The 23,561-nt window shown below is 38.8% G+C and overlaps 2 protein-coding genes, 1 long non-coding RNA gene and 1 other non-coding gene across 4 annotated transcripts in view; 2 read left to right on the top strand and 2 right to left on the bottom strand.

Annotated features, from left to right (window-relative positions):
* The window catches only part of ufsp2 (ufm1-specific peptidase 2), a 10,493-nt gene extending 4,504 nt beyond the window's left edge, over positions 1-5,989 (bottom strand). Inside the window, exons 1-2 of the mRNA XM_019267178.2 lie at positions 5,849-5,989; positions 5,542-5,632 (exon numbers count right to left, since the gene is read on the bottom strand). Coding sequence (XP_019122723.2) covers positions 5,542-5,632; positions 5,849-5,851 — 94 coding nt within the window. The 5' untranslated portion in view covers positions 5,852-5,989. The remainder of the gene's footprint in view (positions 1-5,541; positions 5,633-5,848) is intronic.
* trnar-ccu (transfer RNA arginine (anticodon CCU)) lies at positions 1,800-1,871 on the bottom strand. Its single transcript has one exon. It is a non-coding gene; the product is annotated as a tRNA-Arg (tRNA).
* LOC113746722 (uncharacterized) lies at positions 3,397-3,755 on the top strand. Its single transcript, XR_003463072.1, has 3 exons — positions 3,397-3,455; positions 3,538-3,661; positions 3,745-3,755. It is a non-coding gene; the product is annotated as an uncharacterized LOC113746722 (long non-coding RNA).
* An 8,229-nt stretch (positions 5,990-14,218) lies between the features above and the next one.
* Positions 14,219-23,521, top strand: gucy1a1 (guanylate cyclase 1 soluble subunit alpha 1). Its single transcript, XM_010744916.3, has 8 exons — positions 14,219-14,675; positions 14,932-14,999; positions 15,737-15,825; positions 15,923-16,638; positions 17,798-18,283; positions 20,307-20,450; positions 21,642-21,796; positions 22,135-23,521. Exons 1-8 carry the CDS (start codon positions 14,436-14,438, stop codon positions 22,253-22,255), a joined length of 2,019 nt encoding a protein of 672 aa, XP_010743218.1. The 5' UTR covers positions 14,219-14,435; the 3' UTR covers positions 22,256-23,521.
* Positions 23,522-23,561: the final 40 nt, after the last annotated feature.

The raw sequence follows: 23,561 nt of genomic DNA, 5'->3' as shown, positions 1-23,561 counted from the left end.
GATAGAAAGGTTGTTTTAAGGAAGATTTAAAAACCTCAAACGATCCGGCAGAACGGATGTGCCAGGGCAAGTTATTCCCGAGCCTAGGGGCCGCTGCTACAAAGGCTCGGCCACCTTTGGTTTTCAATTTTATTCTAGGGGTGACCAGTAGCAGCTGACTGGAGGATCTCAGTGTTCTGGCGGAGGTGTGGATATGAAGAAGCTTGGACAAATACTGGGGGGGGCTAAGCTATTACGAGCTTTAAAAACAAGCAGTAAAATTAATAAAATCTATTCAAAAACCGGGAGCCAATGTAGGGGGATAAGTGGTCCGCTTCCTAACAGTACCTGCAGGACCATAGCCTGGAAAATACCAAATACCCCAGGTAACACACCACCAGAGTAATTAATTTTTATTAGACACCAACAGTTTGTTAAATGTTCATTCTATATACATTTAACTTTTTGGTAAATGTACTGTACTTTATATAGCACCTTTCTAGTTCTTCTTGACCACCAAAGCACTTTTCCACTACATATATTCATTCTACACAACCGATGGCACAGCCTTCGGGAGCAATTTGGGGGTCAGTATCTTGCCCAAGGTCACTTGACATGTAGATGGAGGAGCCGGGGATTGAACCGATCATTAGTGGACCTCTACCTGCAAGCCACAGCCGCCTTTTGGCAAACTGATTTTCCTACATGATAGCCCTAATGTAGAAATAATATTTGTGGAAAAAAGGAAATCCCATGATTTGAATTAACTAGCTTGTCATTAATCAGTCTTAAAAATGTACTATGTGCAATTGTGGAATATAAACTTTGAGTATAGAATGCAAACTCCTCCTCCTCGAAAAATTTAAATCCCCAGAAAACAAAGCAAAGGACGTAAATTTGGTGTCCTCATTTGTGGTTCAACTCTGTTTCCTGGTGGCTGCTCTAACCTAGAGGCAGGTGCAGAGCAGAGTAGAGGTAAACCATAGTAAAATGCTGATGTAGGATTCTAGTTGTAGTTATTAGATAGAGATGAATTAATTTGTGCAGTACAAATAAATAGATATGCACTGTTAAAGTTCATATGGAAGCAAGAATAAAACAGTACAAGCAGGATATAAAATATCATATGTAGTGTAGCAGTGTAGCAAGGGTAAAGGTCTATGTATATTGTGTGTCTGTCTCTTTCAGCGCGGCACACGCACAAAGTCATCTCGAGAACATTCAGACGCTTCACTCTCAGGTGAAATCGAATCCTGTGTTCTAACCGTCTGTGACAGTCCCGTTATTATTTGGCCAAACGAGGCTTCATGCAACACCTGAAGAAATCTCTCCAGACACACGTGTGAAGACTGGCATCAGTGGATACAGTAAGTTTTAAAAATGTATTTCAGACTATTTTGTTTTCGGTTTGGCTGAATAGTCATTTTTTATGGATTTGTTCCAGGACGGATGAACAGAAGAGTGCCGGCAAGAGATCTGCAAAAAAGAAAAGCAAAAAAGTTCAGCAGTGGTATGTACACGTTTTGAATATGGAGATTATTGGACTTTTTTTTTTTTTTTTTTTTTTTTACTTTTAAAAATTTTCACCATGTTAACCAGGTAGCTGACATAACATCTTAGAAATTGGCATAATATACAAATGTAAAATGTAATTTGCATAGTATGAAAATGTAAAATGTCATTTTTATAGTGACCTCAGTGCTGAATCCAAAGATATCTGGTTTTTTATAAAACAAAAATGGCATTATAGCAGAGGATGGTTCGCGTGTATTAACCTCTGGGTACCACTCCACATGTTAATGCTACACCACACGGCTATTCACCCCAGATGGGACTCGAACCCACAATCCTGGCTTAGGAGCCCAGTGCCTTATCCATTAGGCCACTGGGGCTTCTACAACTGCTGTGGGGGGGGGGGGGGGGGGGGCATTGTGCACGAGTCAGTGTTCAGTTGTGGTAACACCGGCACTGTTATCCCTTTTAAGTCCATTTTCTATGTACAGATAGCATCTTTTGTGTAGCGGAAAATCAGTGGATCATGAGCATTGTTCATTGTTGGCTACACAGCACATTAATTGTTTTAGTCTAAAGATCAAGTCAGATAAAAGTAAGAAAAAAGTTCAAGGTGACGTTTTCGGTTGTCTTGTTTTATCTGACCAATAGTCTAAAATTCAGTTTACTACCACAAAGATGAACAAAAAAGTGCTCATGTTTAAGAAGCTAGAACAAGTGACTTTTTTTTTTGCATTTTTGGTTTAAAAAAATTACAATTGAGTCTAAAAATAGTTGCAGATTAATTTTCTGTTGATTGACATCCCTTAATCAACTTCAGCTATAAACCTAAGGCCTTAGGTTGTCTTTATGGTGTCTGTGTGTGCTTGAGCTTGAATGTAAATCCACACTTGTCGTACAGAATGTCATCAACCTTCGCCTGATGATGGAGGCGACGAAGACTGGCCCTGTTTCAGCTCCGATCCTCAGCAAAACAGTCCAGAAATCCCATTCCTGCTACAACTCTTCCCATAGACTGTGTCATCCGAACCACCTGCAACGACACAATCAAAGATATGTCTCACCTTAAAGACATTTTATATTACTCACCACCAGTCACTACACGATGTTCTGCATCTCTCACTGAAAAGCTTTTTGTTTTGCTGTTGCAGTGCCTTTGAGCGCCTGTTGGCGGCGCTGACTCATCAGTGTGTGAGATGGAGAAAGTGACCCTGCAGCACATGAAGGGGACCTCACTAGTGAACCTGAACCGCTCCACTTCCTCCTTCCAGAGCCAAAAGGATTGTGACAGTGGTTTACCCAGCAGGAGTGCCGACAGCCAACTAGACACACACGCAAGGTAAGAACCACAGATTCCTTAAATCCTAAACAACATGAAGTTCCCCTTACATTCATTGTTCAAACAACATACAGCATAGAGATGAATTCATGTCCAGCTAACAGGCAGCCAATCCAGCTCATTGTGCATGAAATACTAGTTGATCTTTGTTTGTTTTTAACACTTTTTTTTTTATTACATTTCACTCAAAATGTCTTTCTACATAGGATGCATCAACATTCGAGCTGCAGATGACGGGCCCTTTTTAGAAGAGCCAACGCTTACCACTTTCCCAATGAACCCTACAAGATGGTTACCTTCGAAACCCTCACCTATTCCTCACACATCCCCACCTGGAAAATGGAAAGGTACGGACAGCTACCAGATTAACAATCTGTCTCTGCTTTTTAAAAACGGATACTGAGACATACTCTGCAAGGAATAGTAGCCCCTTTTCTCATGTGTGTGTTTGCGTGTCTTTTCTAGGTGTACTTGGTCCGGGATCTACAGCTACCACCACTACATGCAGGATCATATGGATGACAATGGTTGGGGCTGTGCTTACGCTCCCTGCAGACCATCTGCTCGGTTCCAGCAGCAAGGCTACACAGAGCGGCCTGTGCCCACACACAAGGAGATCCAACAGGTACAGTAGTAGTCCTGTAGATATGAGCACAGCATAACTACCACAATACAACAGAACTGATAAAATGGGTTTCTCTCTCCAGGCTTTGGTGGATGTCGGAGACAAACAGGCGTCCTTTGTCGGATCACGGCAGTGGATCGGATCCATCGAGGTTCAGGCTGTTCTGAACCAGCTGCTTGAGGTACTTCCAAGATCATGTTGGTGAGGTGTGTTATCGATAACACCTTGTTTGATGATGTGACATATTATTATTGGATTTATCTGATCATAAATGTTTTGTACTCTTTAGTCAAGGTTCTGAGTTGGCCTCCAAAGGCAGAGAACTGGCCAACCACTCCTTACGAAGGAACTCCTATCATGATTGGTAAGCTGGAACTACTTAAGAATTGTTCCTAAGAGAACAAAGCCAGACTAAGTAACATCTCATTTACTTGTACTTCTGGGTTGGCAGGAGGGGGAGTTTTAGCTCCACATATTCTAGGTGTGGCGTGGAGTGAGACCACCGGGCAGATCCGATACCTCATCTTAGATCCACATTAACACCGGAGCAGAGGACTACACAGGTTATCACAGACAAGGTAACTGTTCGCCTACATCTCTGGGAAGTAATCCATCTTCATGTTCGTAAAATGTTCGATGATATGTATGTTGTCTTTTCAGGGCTGGTGTGGCTGGAAAGGACCAGAGTTTTGGGATCAAACTGCTTATATAACTGTGCTGCCCAGAGGCCAAGATCATCTGAACTTTACATCATCATCTGTAAAGCACCTGCAGAACCTGTTTGTTCAACTTTGAAAGTTTATTAATCCTGTAAAATGATAATTCAGATTAGTCAAGTCTTACATAAAGTGTTGTCTTAGCAACAAAGGCACATCTAGAGAGGGATATATATTTATATGTAAAAGAGAAATTGATCTGAACTTGGCATTTTCAAAGTGTGACAAAGACGTTTTGTTTTGAGTTTGGTCATTGCTCAGTGTCATCGTAGACAACTAGCCAACATGACTGAGATGTAAAATGTGGCCTTGACTCCCTTCTTTTTGCTGGATGACATGAACGCATGTAGAAGGCATTTTCTCACTCATCTTAACTGTACCACGTATTTTACAGTCCTCAATTTTCCCTTTGTTCCTTTTAAATTCTCAAAAGTATTTTTTTTAAATGGCCATGTCACCGATTCTAGCTCCTCAAATTATGACAATTTGATGTTTTGCTTTGTCACGTGAGAGTCGATTGAATGTCTTGGGTTTGAGGCTGATTGGAAACAAGACATACATTGTGAAGACATTACATTGGGCTTTCGGAAATTATAATGACGCATTCACAGACAATAAAAACGACAAACCAAGTAACACAGGTCACTGGATAAATAATTAACACTGAAGGATTATTGTTTTGAATGAATTACACTCATTCTTGTGCATTCTATGATATAATGTATTTGCTAGTGAATAAATTAAAGTGAAATTACACTATATATATATATATATACACACATACATACAGCAGTACAGCAGTGTGCAGCAGTAAAAAAGTTGTTTTTAAATGTGCTTTATAAATAAAGTTTGAGTTGAGTTGAGAGTATGTGGATATTTTCTTCTGATAACACTTAGTAACAGATAAAAGGTGCATGATGAGAGGAGCAAGGAAAGTAAACCCTGTGATTCCCTATGTGGCATCCTCAGTGTGTCCCTTCCTCCTCCTCTCCTGGGTGTGGTTTCTTTATTCCTATTTTCTTGCCAGGTGCTCATTCTCTTCTCTGCTCTCTCTCCGGCTTTGCCTTGTTCTGGGCTCCTCTGTCCCCAGTCAGGGTTGGTTTGGTTTGATGCTTTAGGTTGTCCTTTGCTTTTGTTGCACACTCACACTTCTCACTCATGCACACCCTACACCACTGATACCACTGCTTCTACACACTCCATAACTTTAATTCCTTTATGATTGTTTAATTTGGTCTAATTGGATTTAATAAAGAAAGGTTTAAACACATGCACATGGTGTGGACTCTCAGAGCCAGGTCATGACAGCATCCTACTTTAAAGAAGCACCAATTCAAAATACACTGCAGTAAAAAGGTCCGTGAACGCACCATCTGTGCTGTCCAGCCGACATGTGAGCTCCAGCGGGCCCCTGACACGAAGGATGGTCCCTGTGTCCGAGCACGGAGAGTCAGCGACAACCTGACACAACACAAGAGGAGTTAGTAATCTGTTATCTGTAATCTGGAGGAGAAGCAGCTGACTTTTTAATCACGTTTGAAGTCTCGGTGACTGCTCACGAGGAAACACACGAGCTGTTAGCCGTCAGCGTGCTAACACGGGAGCTAACAGCGAGCTGGCTGTAATCTGAAGCTTGAGCATGAAGAAACGCAGACTGTAAACACTCTGTCAGCTCACCATCCTGGAGTTCAAGTCCGGTGAAGTCAGTGATCTACCTGCCGAGGTCTCTACCTGCAGGCTGACGTATCTGACGTACGAAACGACGACGTGTCTCTGGCTGCTGCGTCCTATTGGTCCACACTGATGTTACATTCACTGTAACTCGTAATTTGGAAAACTATTATTGTTATTTGGTACGTTCACTGACTCCTCTGCTTCACTACATCTCAGAGGCAAATATTGTAAACTTTATTTCAATAATAATTATATAACAATAAACTAAGTAAGATAAGATTATTCTGATTAACCATAAAGTATAACTTAGCAAATTTTAGACATATTAGAAACTGTCTCTCTTTGGATGCACCCAAGATATTTATGATTCTTTCTCATATGTCTTATTGTATTACATGTTGGAGAAACAACCATAAGACCTCTTGAATCCATATACAAACAAACTCTAAAAACTGCATTTCCATCACTGTAGGGTACTGGAAAAAATACAATTTACTGAGCTTTGAGAATTTTAGATTATTTTCAAATTTGTGCCTTGTTTATGAAATTTAAAAAATGGTTTGGTCCTTCCTCCACTACGTGACTTTGTGTGTACTCGCTCAGTAAGCTCTATTAGATCCTCCAGAATATCCTCTGTACCAGATTGTATCATACCATTTCGTCGCTCTGCATTTGGGCGATCAGCCTTCTCTGTGAAAGTCACAACTCAGTGGAACGCCCTACCTGACGATATAAAGAGCTGCAGCTCCATCAGTACATTTAAAACCAAATTAAAAAGTCTCAGCTCTGTAGCCACTGACATTGTGTGTGTATGTTATGTGCTATTGTGTGTAACTTTTTTGCTTCGTACTGTTTGTTATTGTGCTGTAATATGTTTTAATTGTGTCTACCGAAGGGACTGCAGATGAAAAGTAGCTGTAAGCGAACTCTGGTGCAGTACATCAAATGTAATCGTTTATGTTTATGTTTAACACTGAACATGGTCCCATTAAATAAATGAATGAAATGAAATAACTGAATGATTAAGTGTTCCTTTATAGGTTGAGAAAATTCACCTACTTCTTAAACTAAACAAATTATTACAAAATCAGGGAAAAATTCACAAAATACGATCATCTTATAGAATTTGATTCATAGCTGCTAACTACCTAACCATATATAAAGTAGTAGTAGATTCGCACCACTTTAAACAACTACAGCAGTAAAATAATATACATATATGTACATTAATGAAGCAGTATATCCCAAAACATCTTATATATTAGAGAAACTACTTGAGTACTTTGACCTCTGTAGTAAACTTAGCTGATAATGATTTTTATTTAAGTGAGGTTTTGAATGCATATTTAAATATTTTCATAGTGTCAAATTGGATTAGATTGTTATAGAAGAAGGGGTTTAATGTATTCTGAAGCTACAGTTACTGTGGACACGTCTTTCTTAGTGGAGTTACATACAGTTTGTTGTATGTTGTTTTTTTTCTGTTCCATGTTTTTGCAACTAAGTCATGTCTCATTGTAGTTTTCATCTTAATTAAAACTCTTTAAAAAACACTGGTTCATCTTCAACTTTGCCTCTGTTGTACATGTCTATGCACATACAACACAGATAGTTGGCTAAAGCTCTACATTTGTGTACATAGATTAAAAATACTAATAAGATTCTATAATAACAGACTGAATAATGAGCATTACACATTATATGAGTACAATAACAAAATATTTTTTCTGGTCTTCTTTCATAATAGTTTAATACTGTAATGTGATAAAGCCAGTGAAAAAATAAACAATGCCAGATTGTGAAGTGGGAAAAGGTTACGTCTACATTTAATAAATAATACAACTAATAATAAAAGCTACTATAGGCACTATAGCTTCAGTCACTCGTGCTGCTCATTGGTAATGAGTGTACTATAATCCCTCCTGTAGTGGTGGTGTTTGTGAGTGCTCTCTGATGCAGGTCCTGCTTTACTAGGATTGAGTGATGCATACTATATCTAATTATTCCAGCATCAGTGCCCATGTCACCCGTCTTATGCAACACATAAAAACATCAGTCAACATTCTTATATTTTCCCTATATTTTTATCCCGCTATTTATTTGGGTTTTATTGTTATTTTATTTCGCAAGAATAAAGAATACAGTGAGAGTGCAAATAATCACATTGAATACACTGCAAAACAGTGAAACCCGTTTCTTGGCGGTGCATTGCCTGTCTGCCTGGGGCTATTACAGCCATGGCAGCCATGCGTGCTAGGCCAGGCAGGGTGAGTGGACACATAGAGATACTGTATGTGGTTGTAATGCTTATAGAAGGATATTATTGTTTGTAGCAAACATCAGCACAAAAAAAAAACTCTTTGATCATAATGAGAGAAATAAATTAATTGTCAAAAGCTGCATTTGTAAAATCAAGTACTGGTTCATAATGCACAGCTTTTTTGAGCATGTGAATTATGGGTAAACTACACGAGTATCTGGAACAGACTACAGCCCTGTTAGACCTTAATATGTTCAAACTTATTAATGGTTCTTCTTCATTATTACAAAGTCAAATAAAGCACATGCCCGGAAGCAGAGTTGAAAATGAGGTCATGTTTTGTTCTAAGATTGCTTCTGGATAAAATCATCAAGGGTTTGTTTCGGATTACTGGGAAAAAGGATCTGAAACGATCCTCCATTTAAAAACCAATCGTCTCGCTGGAGAAGACATAGTTAACAGACAGTAGCACTTACAGACGTACAGACGAATTGGCTGCATTTTATTATACCTTCACTTGAATAACATTTTTGAAAATAACCATTAAAGAAAACATTGACCTGCAGTGGTAAATCTGTTCAAGTGCATAAACGCAGCATTACTGAAGAAGATTTACTGTAAGCATCTATTAAAGGTCTTTATGTGGCTGAATGAAAAAAAAAGTGTGTTCATGTTAGACTGAGTGTAGCCAGAGTATATGCTGTACATTGTAACTGTCTGATGTCATAGCTGTTAAGTTCCTGTGGATTTGGTGTGCTGGGCTTGATTTGTGATGAGATTAGCTATCTCTCTGCGAATCATAAACACAGTATTAAGGATCTTTGGAAGAGCGTGTGCAGGGACTGATATGGCAGGCACTATGGAAACTCACATTACAAATGCACATGCATCATATGGACATAAGCAAAGTTTATACTTGGATTCATTTGGTTGTGTAATATCTGTGACTACATGACAGATGGCGGGATGTAACAATAATACTGAGAAAGCAGTTATATACATATACGTAAAAATAATATTTGTGCAAGTGTGACAGCCAAGTGAAAGTGTATTCTTTTCAGGGTTAACGCACTTCAGCTTTTACAATGTTTTGGCAACATATTGCTCTTTATAATTTAATCGTTATGGCAGTAAGTAGATGTATCTTGAACCTTTTTGTTTGTTTGCGTTTCTGACACGATATATATTCGGGGTGAATATATACTTCTTTCTTATGTTTTATTTTAAAAGGTAGATGATCACAATTTTTCAAATCTGTTTTAAAACAATAGCCGAGCACCCATAAGTTCATACAGAACTTTATACAAAACTGTTATTTTTAAAGATAAACACAGATAAACTTTAAAGTCTTTCACAGCTAAAAGAGGAATCTGATTTATTAAAATCTTATTATTGTTTGCTTAGAACAGACCACGTAAGCCGATATGCGCTGCCGCCATGAAGAACTTTGTGTGTTTTTGCATTAGTGGAAGGATTAAATGTCCCACATGGGATGAGGTTTTCATTAGATAATATCAATGTGTGTTTTTCAACTTAAAAGTGTGAGACGAGTGATTGACAGGAAGTCACATGAGAGACGAGGCAAGGAAAGAAAGAAACAACAACAAACAAAATACAGATAATCTTAATTCACGTACTGGAATAAAATTAGATAAATATAGTTAGATGTCTTGTTGTACTATGCACACATGTAACTGTATCTGTTTGTGTGTGGGAGAAAAGATATGAGGGGAAGTAGAGAGCAAAGGGAAGTACGAAAACAGTGGGAATTAACGATAATTACGATGGCTGCTGTAGGGGTTTATTATTAATATTTATTTTATTTAATCTTCTCCACAGATAGCAGAAAACAGCAGGGCGATTAACAGTGGAACATGGCGGCCTGTGGAAATATTTTGATTTAACATACACATCGTTTGCCTCTGGATATCAAATGACCTCTGCGTCACACCATTGGTCTCTTACTGAGGCATGAGCTCTGGATGGTGGTCCTCAGTCATAATGTGTTTACCGCAGGACAACATCTGAGAGACAAATAGATGAAAGAAAATAAACTGTTCAACATTATGCCAGAGTGGGTATGTACAGTCACTCAAGTATTGTGCTTAAGTATAGTTTGGAGGTACTTTTACTTGAGTAATTCACATTATGCTCCTTTATACTACTATATTATGTGAAATTATGCTGCACAATGACTGCTTTTACTCTAAATACTTTTATATTTTGCTGATAATACTTATGTACTTTTACTTATGTAAGATTTTGAATGCAGAACCTTTAACTGTGACCGTTTTTTGATTGTCTGACAGAACAAAGAGGCTGTCAGATGTTCTTGCTTGTACTCACTTCCTCTCTTTTATGTTGTATCCAGCGGTTAAAGGTCAACTTTGGCTCAGTTCTGTGAGCAGTAATCTAATAAAGATGTTGTGTCCTCTTCTTTCTGTTGATGCAGATCTATCTTGCAGCTCTCTCTCTCTAATCCCTACATAGGAGGAGAACCAGAGTGAAATAATTCAACCATTTTCAACCAATTTCTCATGTCCCTGATACTCAATGCTTCTCATTTTGCAGGAAAGGTGCTTCAGAGTCCCTCATCACCTCCTTCAGCTCTCCTCTTCACCTCTAAGAAAAAACAACAACAACAATAAGACATAAAGGATAAAGTGGATAATCATGAAAAAAAGTCTGTCCATGCCAGTGCAGTTAGTGCCATCTCCCCTGGGTGCTGGTGAGAGGCGGCAATAACAGCTGTCACCTCTGTGGTGGCAGATGCGTCACTAAGACCTGAGGAGAGCCTTTAAGATATGCTTCAAGTCCATTTGCCTCTTGAATGGAAGCACTGAAAGAGGAGATCATGTGTATTTCTGTCATACGTTCATGTGACTACAGTATTTCACTGTCAAATGAAATAATGAAATAAGTGTGCATGAGGAACGATGGTACCTCACCTCATTTATCTGCTCTTCATCATCTTGTACTTTCAGTCAAATGTGCTTGTAAAAAGAAGACGTCCTATTTAATTTGCCTTCAAAGACGCGAGATGTTAAACAACCTCTATCAGCTCAGTGAGTTGACCTTTAAAGGTAAGCTTGTTTGACAGGACCCTTACATTTAGATACAGGAGCTTTAAAGTTTTACAGTTAACCCTCTCGTCTGCTGACGACGAGATCGAAACAGGTTGAGTTACCGTAAAGAGCTTAAAGTGAATTGCTCAATGAACTTCCCCTAAATCCCTCGTCTAAAGGAGATTCTGCTCATAACACTACAAACATGATTTCTACCAAATATGTTCAATAGGCTATGATGATATTTTAAAGATTAAAGAAGTCCAACAGCCTAAAGCAGGAGTCAGCTGCTTTGTTATTAATTTAAGAGGGGAAAAAAGGTGTCATCATTGCATCGTTTCTGATCGACTGCCACCTTTTTGTTTGGGAGATCAAAACTGTGTGTGAAGTGGATTTATTAATTTGTATGTATAATTTATCTGGTAGGCTTAATAGGCCTCATAGCAGCTGCCCTCTATTGATTCAGGGGTTTTTACTATTATTATTTTTTACGAGATGTTCCAACTTCCAGTTTAAATGTTTGTGATTTATATAGTTTTATACAACAGGTTTATGAAAAACTATATTTAAAATGTAATTGAAAGTTGTCATTGAGCTAAATATTTTAAGAAAAAACAACAACCGTTCAATGATTTACCTCATTGGTGGCCCCTCTGGAGCCTAAATAAAAGAATTCCTTCGTTAATCTCCAACATATAAACTTTTTTTGTTGTCATGTGGTACGAACATCCTGATCCTTGTTCCTGAAAGATCGCCAGTGTAAGCAGCGCGCTCGTCCGGAGTTATCCTGTAAGAAATGAGAAAATTCCCAAATGCCAAAGCTGTTCATTATTTAAGCTCTGAAATGGATTTATTATGTTTGACGATGAAAATGTTCTTTTCAGACCAAACAAGGGAAACAAGCAGTGCTGCAGCCTCATCATGGCCAATAAAATCTATTTTTGACAAGAGTTTTATAAATGATCACCCGACATGTGTAATCATCACATAACCATTTCCTGAACAGTCTTAAGTGAAATAAATCTGATTCACTTTGTTGCTCTTAAACACACTGTGATTTATCAGAGCGTGATAGTGCAGAAAATGTGCTTAGTTTTATTTTATTTCTTTGCTTATAAGGATAAAGAACATTAATTGAGATTTCTGTAAACAAGTGTTTGCTGGTTAGCTGAGGTTTTTCGGAGGATGTTGGAAAACCACTGAAGTGACAGGTTAAGAAACACAAACATACTGCATGCGAAAGATAGTACACAAACTCTGCAGAGCAATAAGAAGCATTAAAGCAAGACACATTATTGCAACAACATCCACTATTCAGTGTCAGCAGTAATGAGAGGCAATATGAAGCAAAGCACAGATGAGATACACTGTTACCCACATTTTGTAAATGCAGCATGAAGCAATAAGACAGATGAAGGTTAACAATCTAAATATAATACTAACATATGTAGTATATGTTGAATGTAAGTCAGCACATAAGACATGCAGCGCAGAGTTAAGAGGCACAGCTGTAAGATATCATTTTCTTATTCTTTCGTGTCACAATCTGAAGCATACGTTACCCATAATGCAACGAGCTACTAGCAGCTAACATTATCTCGAGCATAGGTGAGGAGCAGGCTACAGGGGTCTGCTAAGCTCACCTCTTTGTAAATCCACCCCTGCAGATTGTTTGTCATTTTCAAACTTGTAGTCTTCAGCCCCAAATGACATTGACTCAAGTGACATCACATGAGGCAATTTATCAGATTTATGCCCAGCTCCCTCATGGAGCAACAAAAGGTTTGAGCAGGCGATCGCAACAAGATGTGCCACAAGCAAACCCCAAGTGCAGAGCATAAAGGTTCAACTGTGGAGTCGCACCACTCATCAGTGTCACGCTTGGACTAGACAGCCAATCAAATCAAGCAAAAGGTGGACCTTACTACTTCCCCACTTCTTCCCTGTTTTGGGACAATGGCAAATGCAGACAAGAGGTTGATTTTACCAGCACATGGAAGAGATGCTGATACTCACAACATCGTTGTGAACCCAAAACCTCTATCAGCTTTTTCCCCTCCTATAGTAGCACAGAAGGATTATCATATCTAATAAGCGCACACTGCCATGCTTCACAGGTGTACCAGTTGTTGAAGTTGTTGTTTGAAACCTTGCCCTTTGACATCATACATTTCACATATACAGTACCTGTAAAGAGTCTTTGATGAGTAAAATCAGTGGAGCTGCCCTTTAACTTTTAAACTGTTACCTTTAAAGGAAAGGAAATTCTTAGGGTTTCAAACGGTTGAAAAACTGGTAATGTGATCCTGGGTTCTGGGACGTTTTATTAACCAAACAATCACTCAATCAACAAGGTATTTGGAAAATTAATTGACATTGAAAATAACTTTACCACTTTTTTAGGAGGAAGATCTTTAACAAAGAAGCAAGACTGGCTAGTCCTGTAAAGGATTACACAATCCCCTCTCAGAGATGACTTTGTGAACCTTTGTGAAGTGTTTCTGGTTGAGCGCTTAAAGGTGGAACCATGCCATTTATAACCCTAAATAAAGTCCTAAATCCAGGCATCAATATATGAATATTTTCTAAGAGTATATCAGCAGAAAAGGTGTAATGTAGACATATACATATACATAAGTGTTTGTATATGAAATGGATAAAAAGATTATTAGCACTCTGGGGGAATATGGTTGGAAAATCAATATCACATAAAGGCTACAAACACATCACTAAGCCCCACAGACACGTGCACTTGAAGTAGTGAGTCAATATAATAGAAATATGATTATTCTTTTATGGGGGGAACCAGCTTCATATGATGGGACTCAGTCTAAAGGCTGCTCTAGATTTAAAAAAAAAAAAAAAGTGCATTGCATGCGAGGAGTCGCCTGGAAATAATTTCTCCTTGCTGATAGGTTGCTCAGCTACACCAGCCCCACTTGCGCATGGATTGGCCTACTGCTCTTTTTTCCCCAGTTTCTCATTGGCTTTTGGGCAATGATAGTTCCCTGCCATCATTTGCCCGTGCAGTTTTCAATGAATATTGTATGTGGTCTCTTGCTTTTGGTGCTGATCATTTGAATCAGCGCGTCGAGAGGAGGAGGAAGGTACCCTGGATGAGCACACCAGATGATGGAATTTCTCCCAGAGACCGCAGCTGGCTCGACCAGGACTGTCTCCCCTCTCCGAAATTAGATAAGAGAGAGAGACAGCCAGAGAGAGAGAGAGAAAAGAGCTTCACAGAGATTTACAGCGAGGGGGGAAAATGTTCTGCGCGAAGCTGAAAGAACTGAAGATATCAGGAGAGTGTCCTTTCTCCAGCAGCGCCAAAAATAATGAGCTGGGAGACTTTGAGGAGCGCTCAACTGACGCCGCGGATTTATTGCTTATTTCTAAGGACGTGCCTGGAAAAATAGGTGAGGATCTACCTCAACAGAAGACAAGCAGAGCCAAAGTTAACCTGAATTCACTTGGAGAGAGCATCCGAAAATTGGCATGTCCCGAGGTGAGTAAGAAAAAAACATTTATTAATCATGCAACTATTACAGTTTTTTTTTTATTTACAGATTTATGACATTTAAAATTGGTTTTCTCGCACCTCCGCCTCCATGCCTGTCTATGCACTTGAGATAAAGACATGAAAATCCTGCTGTTATGTTTTTTTGTGGTTGTTGTTTTTTTAATTAATATATATATAATTAAAGCTGCTGTCAAGTCTTGCCAGACGATGACCTTAACTAGCTCCACACTTTGTCATACAGTTTCAAAGGCTGCACACTGCCCTCCAACGAATGATGAGACGGTCAGATCACACCAGGGACTCTGAGAGGTAACACGTGTGTGTTTTCCTAAATACAGCTGACACCAAGACATCAATAACAACACTAGTCCTCCCAGATTGCTGCTGTAAATGACAGGCCTGCACCATCACCACTAACGCCACAGTATGCATCCCTAAAAACAATACAGATGTTCCAGATGTTACACCTCATTTTGGACCTTTAAGCATTATAAATATCTCTTGCTATTCTCACTTCTAGACTGATAATAAAGATGATGACAACAATGAGGTGCCATGCAGACTCAGGCTGCTATGGATACCTGCAGATGGAGAGAAATCCCCTACAAATCTGCTGAAAAACACGTTAAAATAGCAAGCAGATGATGAAACCTTCTCCATACTTTGTATTTGTACATTCGCTGTCTGATATACAGTAGAGGTAGAGGTAAAACTATTTGTTGATTCATCTGTTAGCTGATCAGCAAATAGCAAAAATGCCCAAAACATTTGTTTCAGCTTCTCAAACGTGATAATCTGCTGCTTTTTAGGGGCGAATATGATATTAAGCTGAATATATTTTGGAGAAGATTTGCGCTTTGGGGAATTGTAACAGATGTTTTCACTTTTTCCAGGCAAACTATCAATTAATTGAGAATGCTTTTGACAGATTAACTAATAATAAAAGGTAGTTGCAACTCCAGTCTGATATATTTCAGTGACTGTGCAAAAAATACGGTCCACTGAGCACTGATTTATGTGTCTGACATTGATATTTGTTTTTCCAGTCCAATAATCTGCTGCACAGACTATCAGAGCTGCAGTGATGAACCAGAGCATTTAGTGGAAATGATGAACATTTACTCATCCAAAACAGGTAAATCTGAAGCGCAAATCACGAAATATGTCATCTCTATTTAAAATCATCTTTGTGTATTGTGGGCTTCACCTGTTTCCCTTCATGTTTCCGACAGCAATCCAGATGGAAGCTCTGAGAGTAGCTCTTGGCGAGGAGCTCTTCAACATGTGTTATGAGGAGGACGGACACATTTTGAGGGTGGTGGGGGGAGCTCTCCACGACTTCCTCAACAGCTTCAATGTCTTGTTGAAACAGAGCAGCACGCTGCCCAACCCGGACAGAGAGGATTGTGTAAACGAACCTTCGGTGCTGTGCTTAGACAAGGATCTGGGTCTGCTTACTGTCTATTTCTTCAACCCCCGCCCAACCACTGAGCTCTTTTTCCCTGGAGTCATCAAAGCTGCTGCCCGTCTGCTGTATCACACCACTGTGGATGTGTTGATGGACCCCCCCAGTGCTAAAGACAGCATCTTGCAGTCAAGCCCACAGCCTAGTCTTCTGTACACAGTTGTAGTTAAGGATGCTAAAAATCTGAGCCCCAGTCCGCTGCGGGCTACCTCAGCTGGGACTCTTCCTACCTCTCTGTTCTCCACCATCTTCCCTTTCCATCTGATCCTGGACCAGGATTTGGTTCTGGTACAAATAGGACACGGGCTCAGGAAGAGACTGACCAGGAAAGATGGATTGAGGCGGTCTACTACCTTCCAAGAACACTTCTCCATTGTCTCCCCCCAGATCAAATGTACCTTTCAAGGTATCCTGACCATGCTGAACACACAGTTTATCATTCGGATCAAGCATGGAGTCTCCACGACAGATAACACAGGGAAGGTATGTTCACGTCACTGACTAATGAGGCGGAAAAAGGTCTTCCGGTCATGTCTTGATATAAAATCAAGTAAGAGGGGAAAAATTCAGGCTGCTTATATGCAGTCGAGCTTATTAGTGGTGGACTTGGGTGCACTTGGCCTGAGGTAGAGATCAACATTATACCCCCAGTGGAGATCAGAAGCAAATATCAAACCATTTCAACCATCAAAGGCACAGCCATGCTCGTGCTATTTATGTGAGGGTGCACAGCAAAGAGTGGAGTAAACGTGGCAGTGGTATAACGACTAATGACACTGAGTCGGAGATGCTTCCATTTACTATAACTATAGTCCTCCAGTGGCAGTTTTAATATTAGTATCCACAGAGTCTAATTAAATCAGCTAAAAGTTCTTTCCGTCTTTGGTTTATGATGTACGACGGGCCAACTAAGCACAAACATGACTGAAATGTCAACAGAACGTTCAACGTTCAACAAAGACCTGTAGATGTTTAATGTACCTATAGCTACTGTGAAGAACACTACAGCTATGCTTCTGGCTCTGTAGAGTGTAGAGTGCTAAAAATATGTATTAATCTGTTGCAGTCATGGTGAAGTAAATGGCACAAGGGTAGTGTCATAATAATAAGAGAATAAGAAATTTGGGTGGTAGGAAGTATGTGCTTCTAAAAACCTCAAATACAGTACTTGGTGTAAGTACTGACAGTTTTCGAGACATTTCACACGAATGTCAACTGACCAAAGTCAGGAGGCTTCATCCTCTGGGAACCATGAATGTCTGTTCAAGGCAATTCTTCCAATAGTTGAGTCGATGGGATTTTTTGTTTAGCTGGAATGTGCATTAACCTTTTGACTTTGTTTACGGATGTGGCTGACAGACAGCTGTTTGCCTTTCATGTAAAATTTTTTAGTGTCTGCATACAGTATGTGTTGAGGCTGTTTATTTATATATAAATTGTATCTTTACAAATGCACAGATGCCACTAAGAGAAAGGAAAAGTTATTTTTCCCTGTCCTCCTGGGAAATGTGTACTTCAAGGAGATAATAACTTTAATAATTTTTGTCTCAGTATGCAGCCTTCACAGTAAAAAGTCACTGAGCTACAAGGACAGGCTGTTTAGGTTCATGACTCCACTCACCATCTGATTCTTTCCTTTTAGCTCATGGACCTTAAAGGTCAGATGATCTACGTTTCAGAGTCCAACGTCATCTTGTTTCTGGGCTCGCCATGTGTGGACAAGCTGGAGGAGCTAACAGGCCGCGGCCTCTACTTGTCAGACATCCCTATTCATAACGCATTGCGTGACGTAGTTCTGGTTGGAGAGCAGGCCAAAGCTCAGGATGGTTTAAAGAAGCGTCTGGGGAAGGCTAAGGCTGCCTTGGAACATGCTCACCAGGCACTGGAGGAGGAGAAGAAGAAGACAGTGGACCTCCTCTTCTCCATCTTCCCTGGCACTGTGGCACAGCAGCTGTGGCAGGGCCAAACGGTCCAGGCCAAGAAGTTTGAGCGAGTTACGATGCTCTTCTCTGACATTGTGGGTTTCACGGCTGTTTGCTCACACTGTACCCCAATGCAAGTGATCACCATGCTCAATGAGTTGTACACCAGGTTCGACCACCACTGTGGAGAACTTGATGTTTATAAGGTAAGTTAATGGAACACAAGAGCACGTTGTTGAGCACTGGTTTGATTTGCTGGAGCTTTAGCCTGTGCTTCATTGTGTCATTTTTTAACTGCAGCAAGCACTGCTGAGACTAGTCATGAGACATTTTAGAAGTATCTGACATTAGACAGTTACACTCGTACATTATTGTCACAAAATGTTAAAATGTAAACAAACCATTTAGGTTTTATATCAAACGTCAAGAAACTAGCAGGGGGCTCATTTATAAAAATGTTCTTAGGTTTATGCTTACTCTTAAGATCGTTTCCGACAGTGAGCTTACGCTCGATTCATCAAAGTTACTGAGCATGAATAACTTTGCTTGCGCATGATCTAAGAAGCCTAATTTAAAATTGGTGACAATCAACGATCTGCACTTATATAAGGCTAGGACAAATGAGGATTTGCCAGGAATAACCATGAACCAAAGGAGAAAGGCAAACTTTTTGGAAGATGCGATCACGACAAGTTGACTGAAGACTGGCAACACATATTATAGGAGGACTTAACACACTACATATAGGACATCCCATTCTGTTTTTAATTCAAAACACCTTGTGTCCGGCAATTACACACCTTTAATTGATAAATCCTATCACAAAGTTCATAAAGCGATTGCAAAGTTTACCACAGCTTTGGCGTATATGCTTGCCAAACTGCAATACTCCCAAATAACCATCAGGAATATCACTTACATCAGGTCTAGACTTTCCTTTCACACCAAAGTAAGGTTTTATAAATAACTACGTACACCTGTTTTTCTGTATAACTTATATTTAAGATCTTTTTTGCAAATAAGATCCCAGGTAAACAATTTTGGCATTATGTCCAAGTATTATGCTTCTTATGGCAAACAACATCATAGAACACTAAGTCAAATTTAACGTCTGACATGAACCCAGTATTTTAAAAACAATTCAAGAGAAAGTGACAATATTTTGAGACTTTTTACCACATTGAAATTGTCCTTTCGCTCTTAAATAAATGATGGTGTCATTTCAACAGATACATTGACAGTCAGCTCTCCATGTACCCAGATTATTTTAGGAAATCACATCATTTCAGATTGTATTGATTAATTAAATGGTTGAATCATATACTGTCCGTAGAGCTGAAAATGAATTTGCCATCTCTACACTGCCAGTTATGTAACTGTGATGAAGAATACATTGAAGTCTATTAATTTTTTGTTATATTCTGATTATTTTGAATATTTAGCCTTAAATATATAAAAAAACTCCTCAAAGTCCTATCAGCATTATAAAGGACATAACCTCAGTGTCTTCAGTGGTACATCAGCTATTGTTTTTTGAAGCTAACTGTAGCTGCTGACAATACTGGAAAAAAAACATTGAGAAACGTTTATAAAACTATAGTACTTCATAGTACATAAGGTACTATCATAGGGTCTATGAAGTGAATTTATAATTTGCATAAACCTTTACAAGTTTGCAGCAAAATAATACACTATTCCCCAACAAGTTCAAAACCCAGACTGAGACTATAGTTCAACCAACTACCCTAGTGTGTGCCAAAGGCTGCTAATCTACAGGGAGGTTGGATAATGTAATCAAAGTGTCACGGAAGCATAACAGAGAGAGCAGCATGTTTGACAAATATCTCGTAAAACGCTAGGAAGTCAGGGGTTCCTTCAGGACCCTGTTTCCACTCCACATGTATGAACCTAAAAATAGTTTCACTTTGTCTCTGCCACATCGCTCCGGTGCAGATTTACACGTACAAAGAGGAAAAAAAAACACTTGTGGACTTTTTAATATAACGAGGGATCAAGTACTATTACAATTTAAGTTTTATGACTCCTCAGTATTTTGCCCTTTGTCTTCTACTACAAGATCACGTCACATTGTACATATCTGTCATTTTGCTAAAGGTTTATTGTCTGGACATTTTAAATAAAGTTTAAACTTTCAGGTTAAATACACCAGCTTCTTCTGTGTCAGTTGCCAGGTTAGAAATCATTTCAAAGATTATCCATTGTATTCAGGTGGAGACCATTGGTGATGCATATTGTGTAGCTGGTGGCTTACACAAGGAGAGCGAGACTCATGCTGTCCAAATAGCACTCATGGCCTTAAAGATGATGGAGCTTTCAGACGATGTTATGACACCAACTGGAGAACAAATACAGGTGAGGGTCAAGTACTGCTTTGTTCTCATTATTCAGCTCGATGACGTAACTTCCAACAACGCACAAGAGTTTTCATGCAACAGTTGTCTTAAAGGTTTCCATTTTAAAATAAATGATCTCAGCTCTACAGAACGGTTGTTGTCTCTAAAGTAAAGTCCATTAGAAGTTTTTTAGTCCAAGTTATAAGGCATTTAAAGGGATTTGACTATAAAGCAGGCATGTTTTTTTAATTGATAGTATGATAAATCTAGATTAAAAGTAATACATGGAACATATTAAGATCTACTTTATTGCTTACTTTAGAGCCCAGCCATTTGAACTCCCCCCTCCTATTACATCAGTCTGTTTCAAACATTTTAAAACCTCAAGACTCAAGGTTGACTTTTCTATAATTTCAGTGGTGTAATCTGAGTAAAGTCTGATAGCTCTGTGGTCGTATGTGCATTGTGCGCGTTGAAAGGGTTTTATATAAACAAAGTTTTACTTATTTTACTTTGAAATCACTTTGAAATACTCTGTGCCACTAGGTGTCTCACATCAAAACAGTAAGAAAAAACCGTAGGTTGATTACGCTGTGAAGATCGTGGGAGTTGTTGTCTTTATCTATCTATCTATCTATCTATCTATCTATCTATCTATCTATCCTGTTGCAGCCTCCAGCTTTTTCGTGTTGTCTCCTTTTTTTTTGCCTGAAAACAATGCAATTTGTAGATTGTTAATGTCAATGCTTTTGTTGCGTGAATATAGCAGAACAGCGATGGTTTGCATGTGTGTTCATGATGCAAACGTAAATAGAAAGACACTCCACTGCACTACCAGTGGTCAAAAACTGCACAACTCCTTTAAGTAGTACATCCTACTGTTAGGAATAGTGTTAGGGACTTTTTTTTTAGCAGTGGAATTTGTGTGCTTCATACTATTTACAGTATGAATTTCTTGCTTTTCATTAGATTTGTTGTCAGTAAGAAAAATGTGTGACAGCACCAGATCTATCCTTTAAAATAATACTTTTATTCTGTGAAACAGATGCCTGAGCAAGTACAGGAGCTGTATTTATGTTCCAGAACCAAAATCTACAATCATATTATAGCTAATAAGTGAAGTAGATGCCTTTCATGCACTCAAATTGTGCTATTTTTAAAATGAACACAAGCATACCTGAAACATGCTGAATGTTTTGTTTTCCCCCAGATGCGTATCGGCCTCCACACTGGTTCAGTACTGGCTGGTGTAGTTGGCGTGAGGATGCCACGCTACTGCCTTTTCGGGAACAACGTCACATTGGCCAACAAATTTGAATCTTGCAGCCAACCTAGAAAAACCAACATCAGCCCTACAACCCACAGGTAAAATAACACAGCTGGTCCGGGTTGCAAATAGCTTTTGCATCATCCATTGAATTAACAACACTAACTCTTAACTCCCCTTTAAAACATTTTGCATGACTGAAAGATACAAAAACAGGTAAATGTCAACCACCTTAAATATACAGTTGTTACATTTTAATGAGTCAGTGCTGTATGGTATCATTGGTTTCCAGAAATGTTTGCTGCAGAGAAGCTAAAAAAAAAAAAAATCCAGACAGGAAGCTTAACTTTTAGAAGAGTGTGTGTTTCTTCTTGTGTCAAATAATTTGCCACATTGTTTTGAGATTCATGTTTTATTTGCATGCTCTTTGTCCCAGATTGCTGAAGGATCGGCCAGAGTTTGTCTTCATTCCCAGGAGCAGACAGGAGCTTCCGGCCAACTTCCCAGAGGACATCCCTGGTGTTTGTTACTTTTTGGAGGCCTCCTTCAAAACTTGAAGACTCTGAAATGAAGTGGAGCCGCTGCAGAGCCCAAAAAAAGAAAAAGAAAAAAAAAGAGTTAAATGTGATGAAACCTAAACGTATCCAGTGAACACAGTGCGAACACCTTGTATATTTTGGTTTGGGTTGTTTAAATATTGATGATATTGTCTATGAGTCAAACTCCCGCAGCTGTTTAATTACAGAGCTGTCAAACATGAGTCTTGTCTCTGTACAATTATCCATTTGTAGCAGAGAAATAGTCACTTCCTTGATTTCTTTCTTCCAGAATGACTCATCTTTGCAAAGTTATGATACCAAAAGTGGTATATATGGTATATATTTAGACCGTCAATTAACAGTTTTCAGACTGTGTGCTCATTTTAACATTTAAGAGGTACAAAATATGTAAAACATACACTAAATGTGGCCATATTCAAAACGAATCAATAGCAGCTTCTGGTTTACTGTGAAGAAGTTTAAATATATCATCATAATGCTGATATGATACAGAAATACATTTTTGGTTGTTGACCCTCAATGTGATGTTGCTTAACAGAGTGGTTCATTTGATCAAGATTGATTCCTGTAAATATCTAACTGGTCCATTCACATCAGTCCAGACTAGGTACCTGTTAAAGCATCTTGGCCTGATGGTCCGGCAGAAGAGATCAAGATTAAAGCTGAATTGGCTTTGCATGTTTCAGTGGAGAAGTTAATAACAAATAATTTGAAAATGTTGAAAGTTATTCAAAGATTTAGGAGAGCAGATTCAGGTGCCTTATGGGAACTATACAGGCAGGATCACAGCTTAGAGTTACTGCTTTTTTCTCTTTCTTTAGATGTGGATCAATATGAATTAACATGTTAATAATTTCTTCCAGAGGTTTATGGTTCCAACTCAGTATATATTTGTAATAACATGTAACTTAGACTTCCAATTATTAGACATTAAGCATTCCAAGATTGCATTTTCCTAATATAAGTAATGTACATGTATTTTTTACTTTTTTCTGCCACTGTACACATGTTTATACTATATTTATTACATTGGTTTCATTGCACTCCTTTCATATACAGCAGGAATATGACACAAGAATACAATGAATGTTCTACTATCACTCATAATGATGTGCTTTAATCATTATTGTAATGTAATCAAAGCGCAATAAATATTGACATTAACAGACTTAAGTGATTCTACAGTGTATAGAACATCGAAGTGTGTGATATAAAAAGGTTTGTGATGTTAAATTAGGCTAGTCACACCACTGAAAGCACGATATGATGCAATGGTGGAAAGTAACTAAGTACATTCTTATTA

The sequence above is a fragment of the Larimichthys crocea genome, chromosome X (genome assembly GCF_000972845.2).
Source record: "Larimichthys crocea isolate SSNF chromosome X, L_crocea_2.0, whole genome shotgun sequence".
In the NCBI taxonomy this organism is placed as follows: domain Eukaryota; kingdom Metazoa; phylum Chordata; class Actinopteri; family Sciaenidae; genus Larimichthys; species Larimichthys crocea.
Note: the sequence above shows the minus strand (reverse complement) of the source record. Positions and strands in the feature narration are given on the sequence as shown.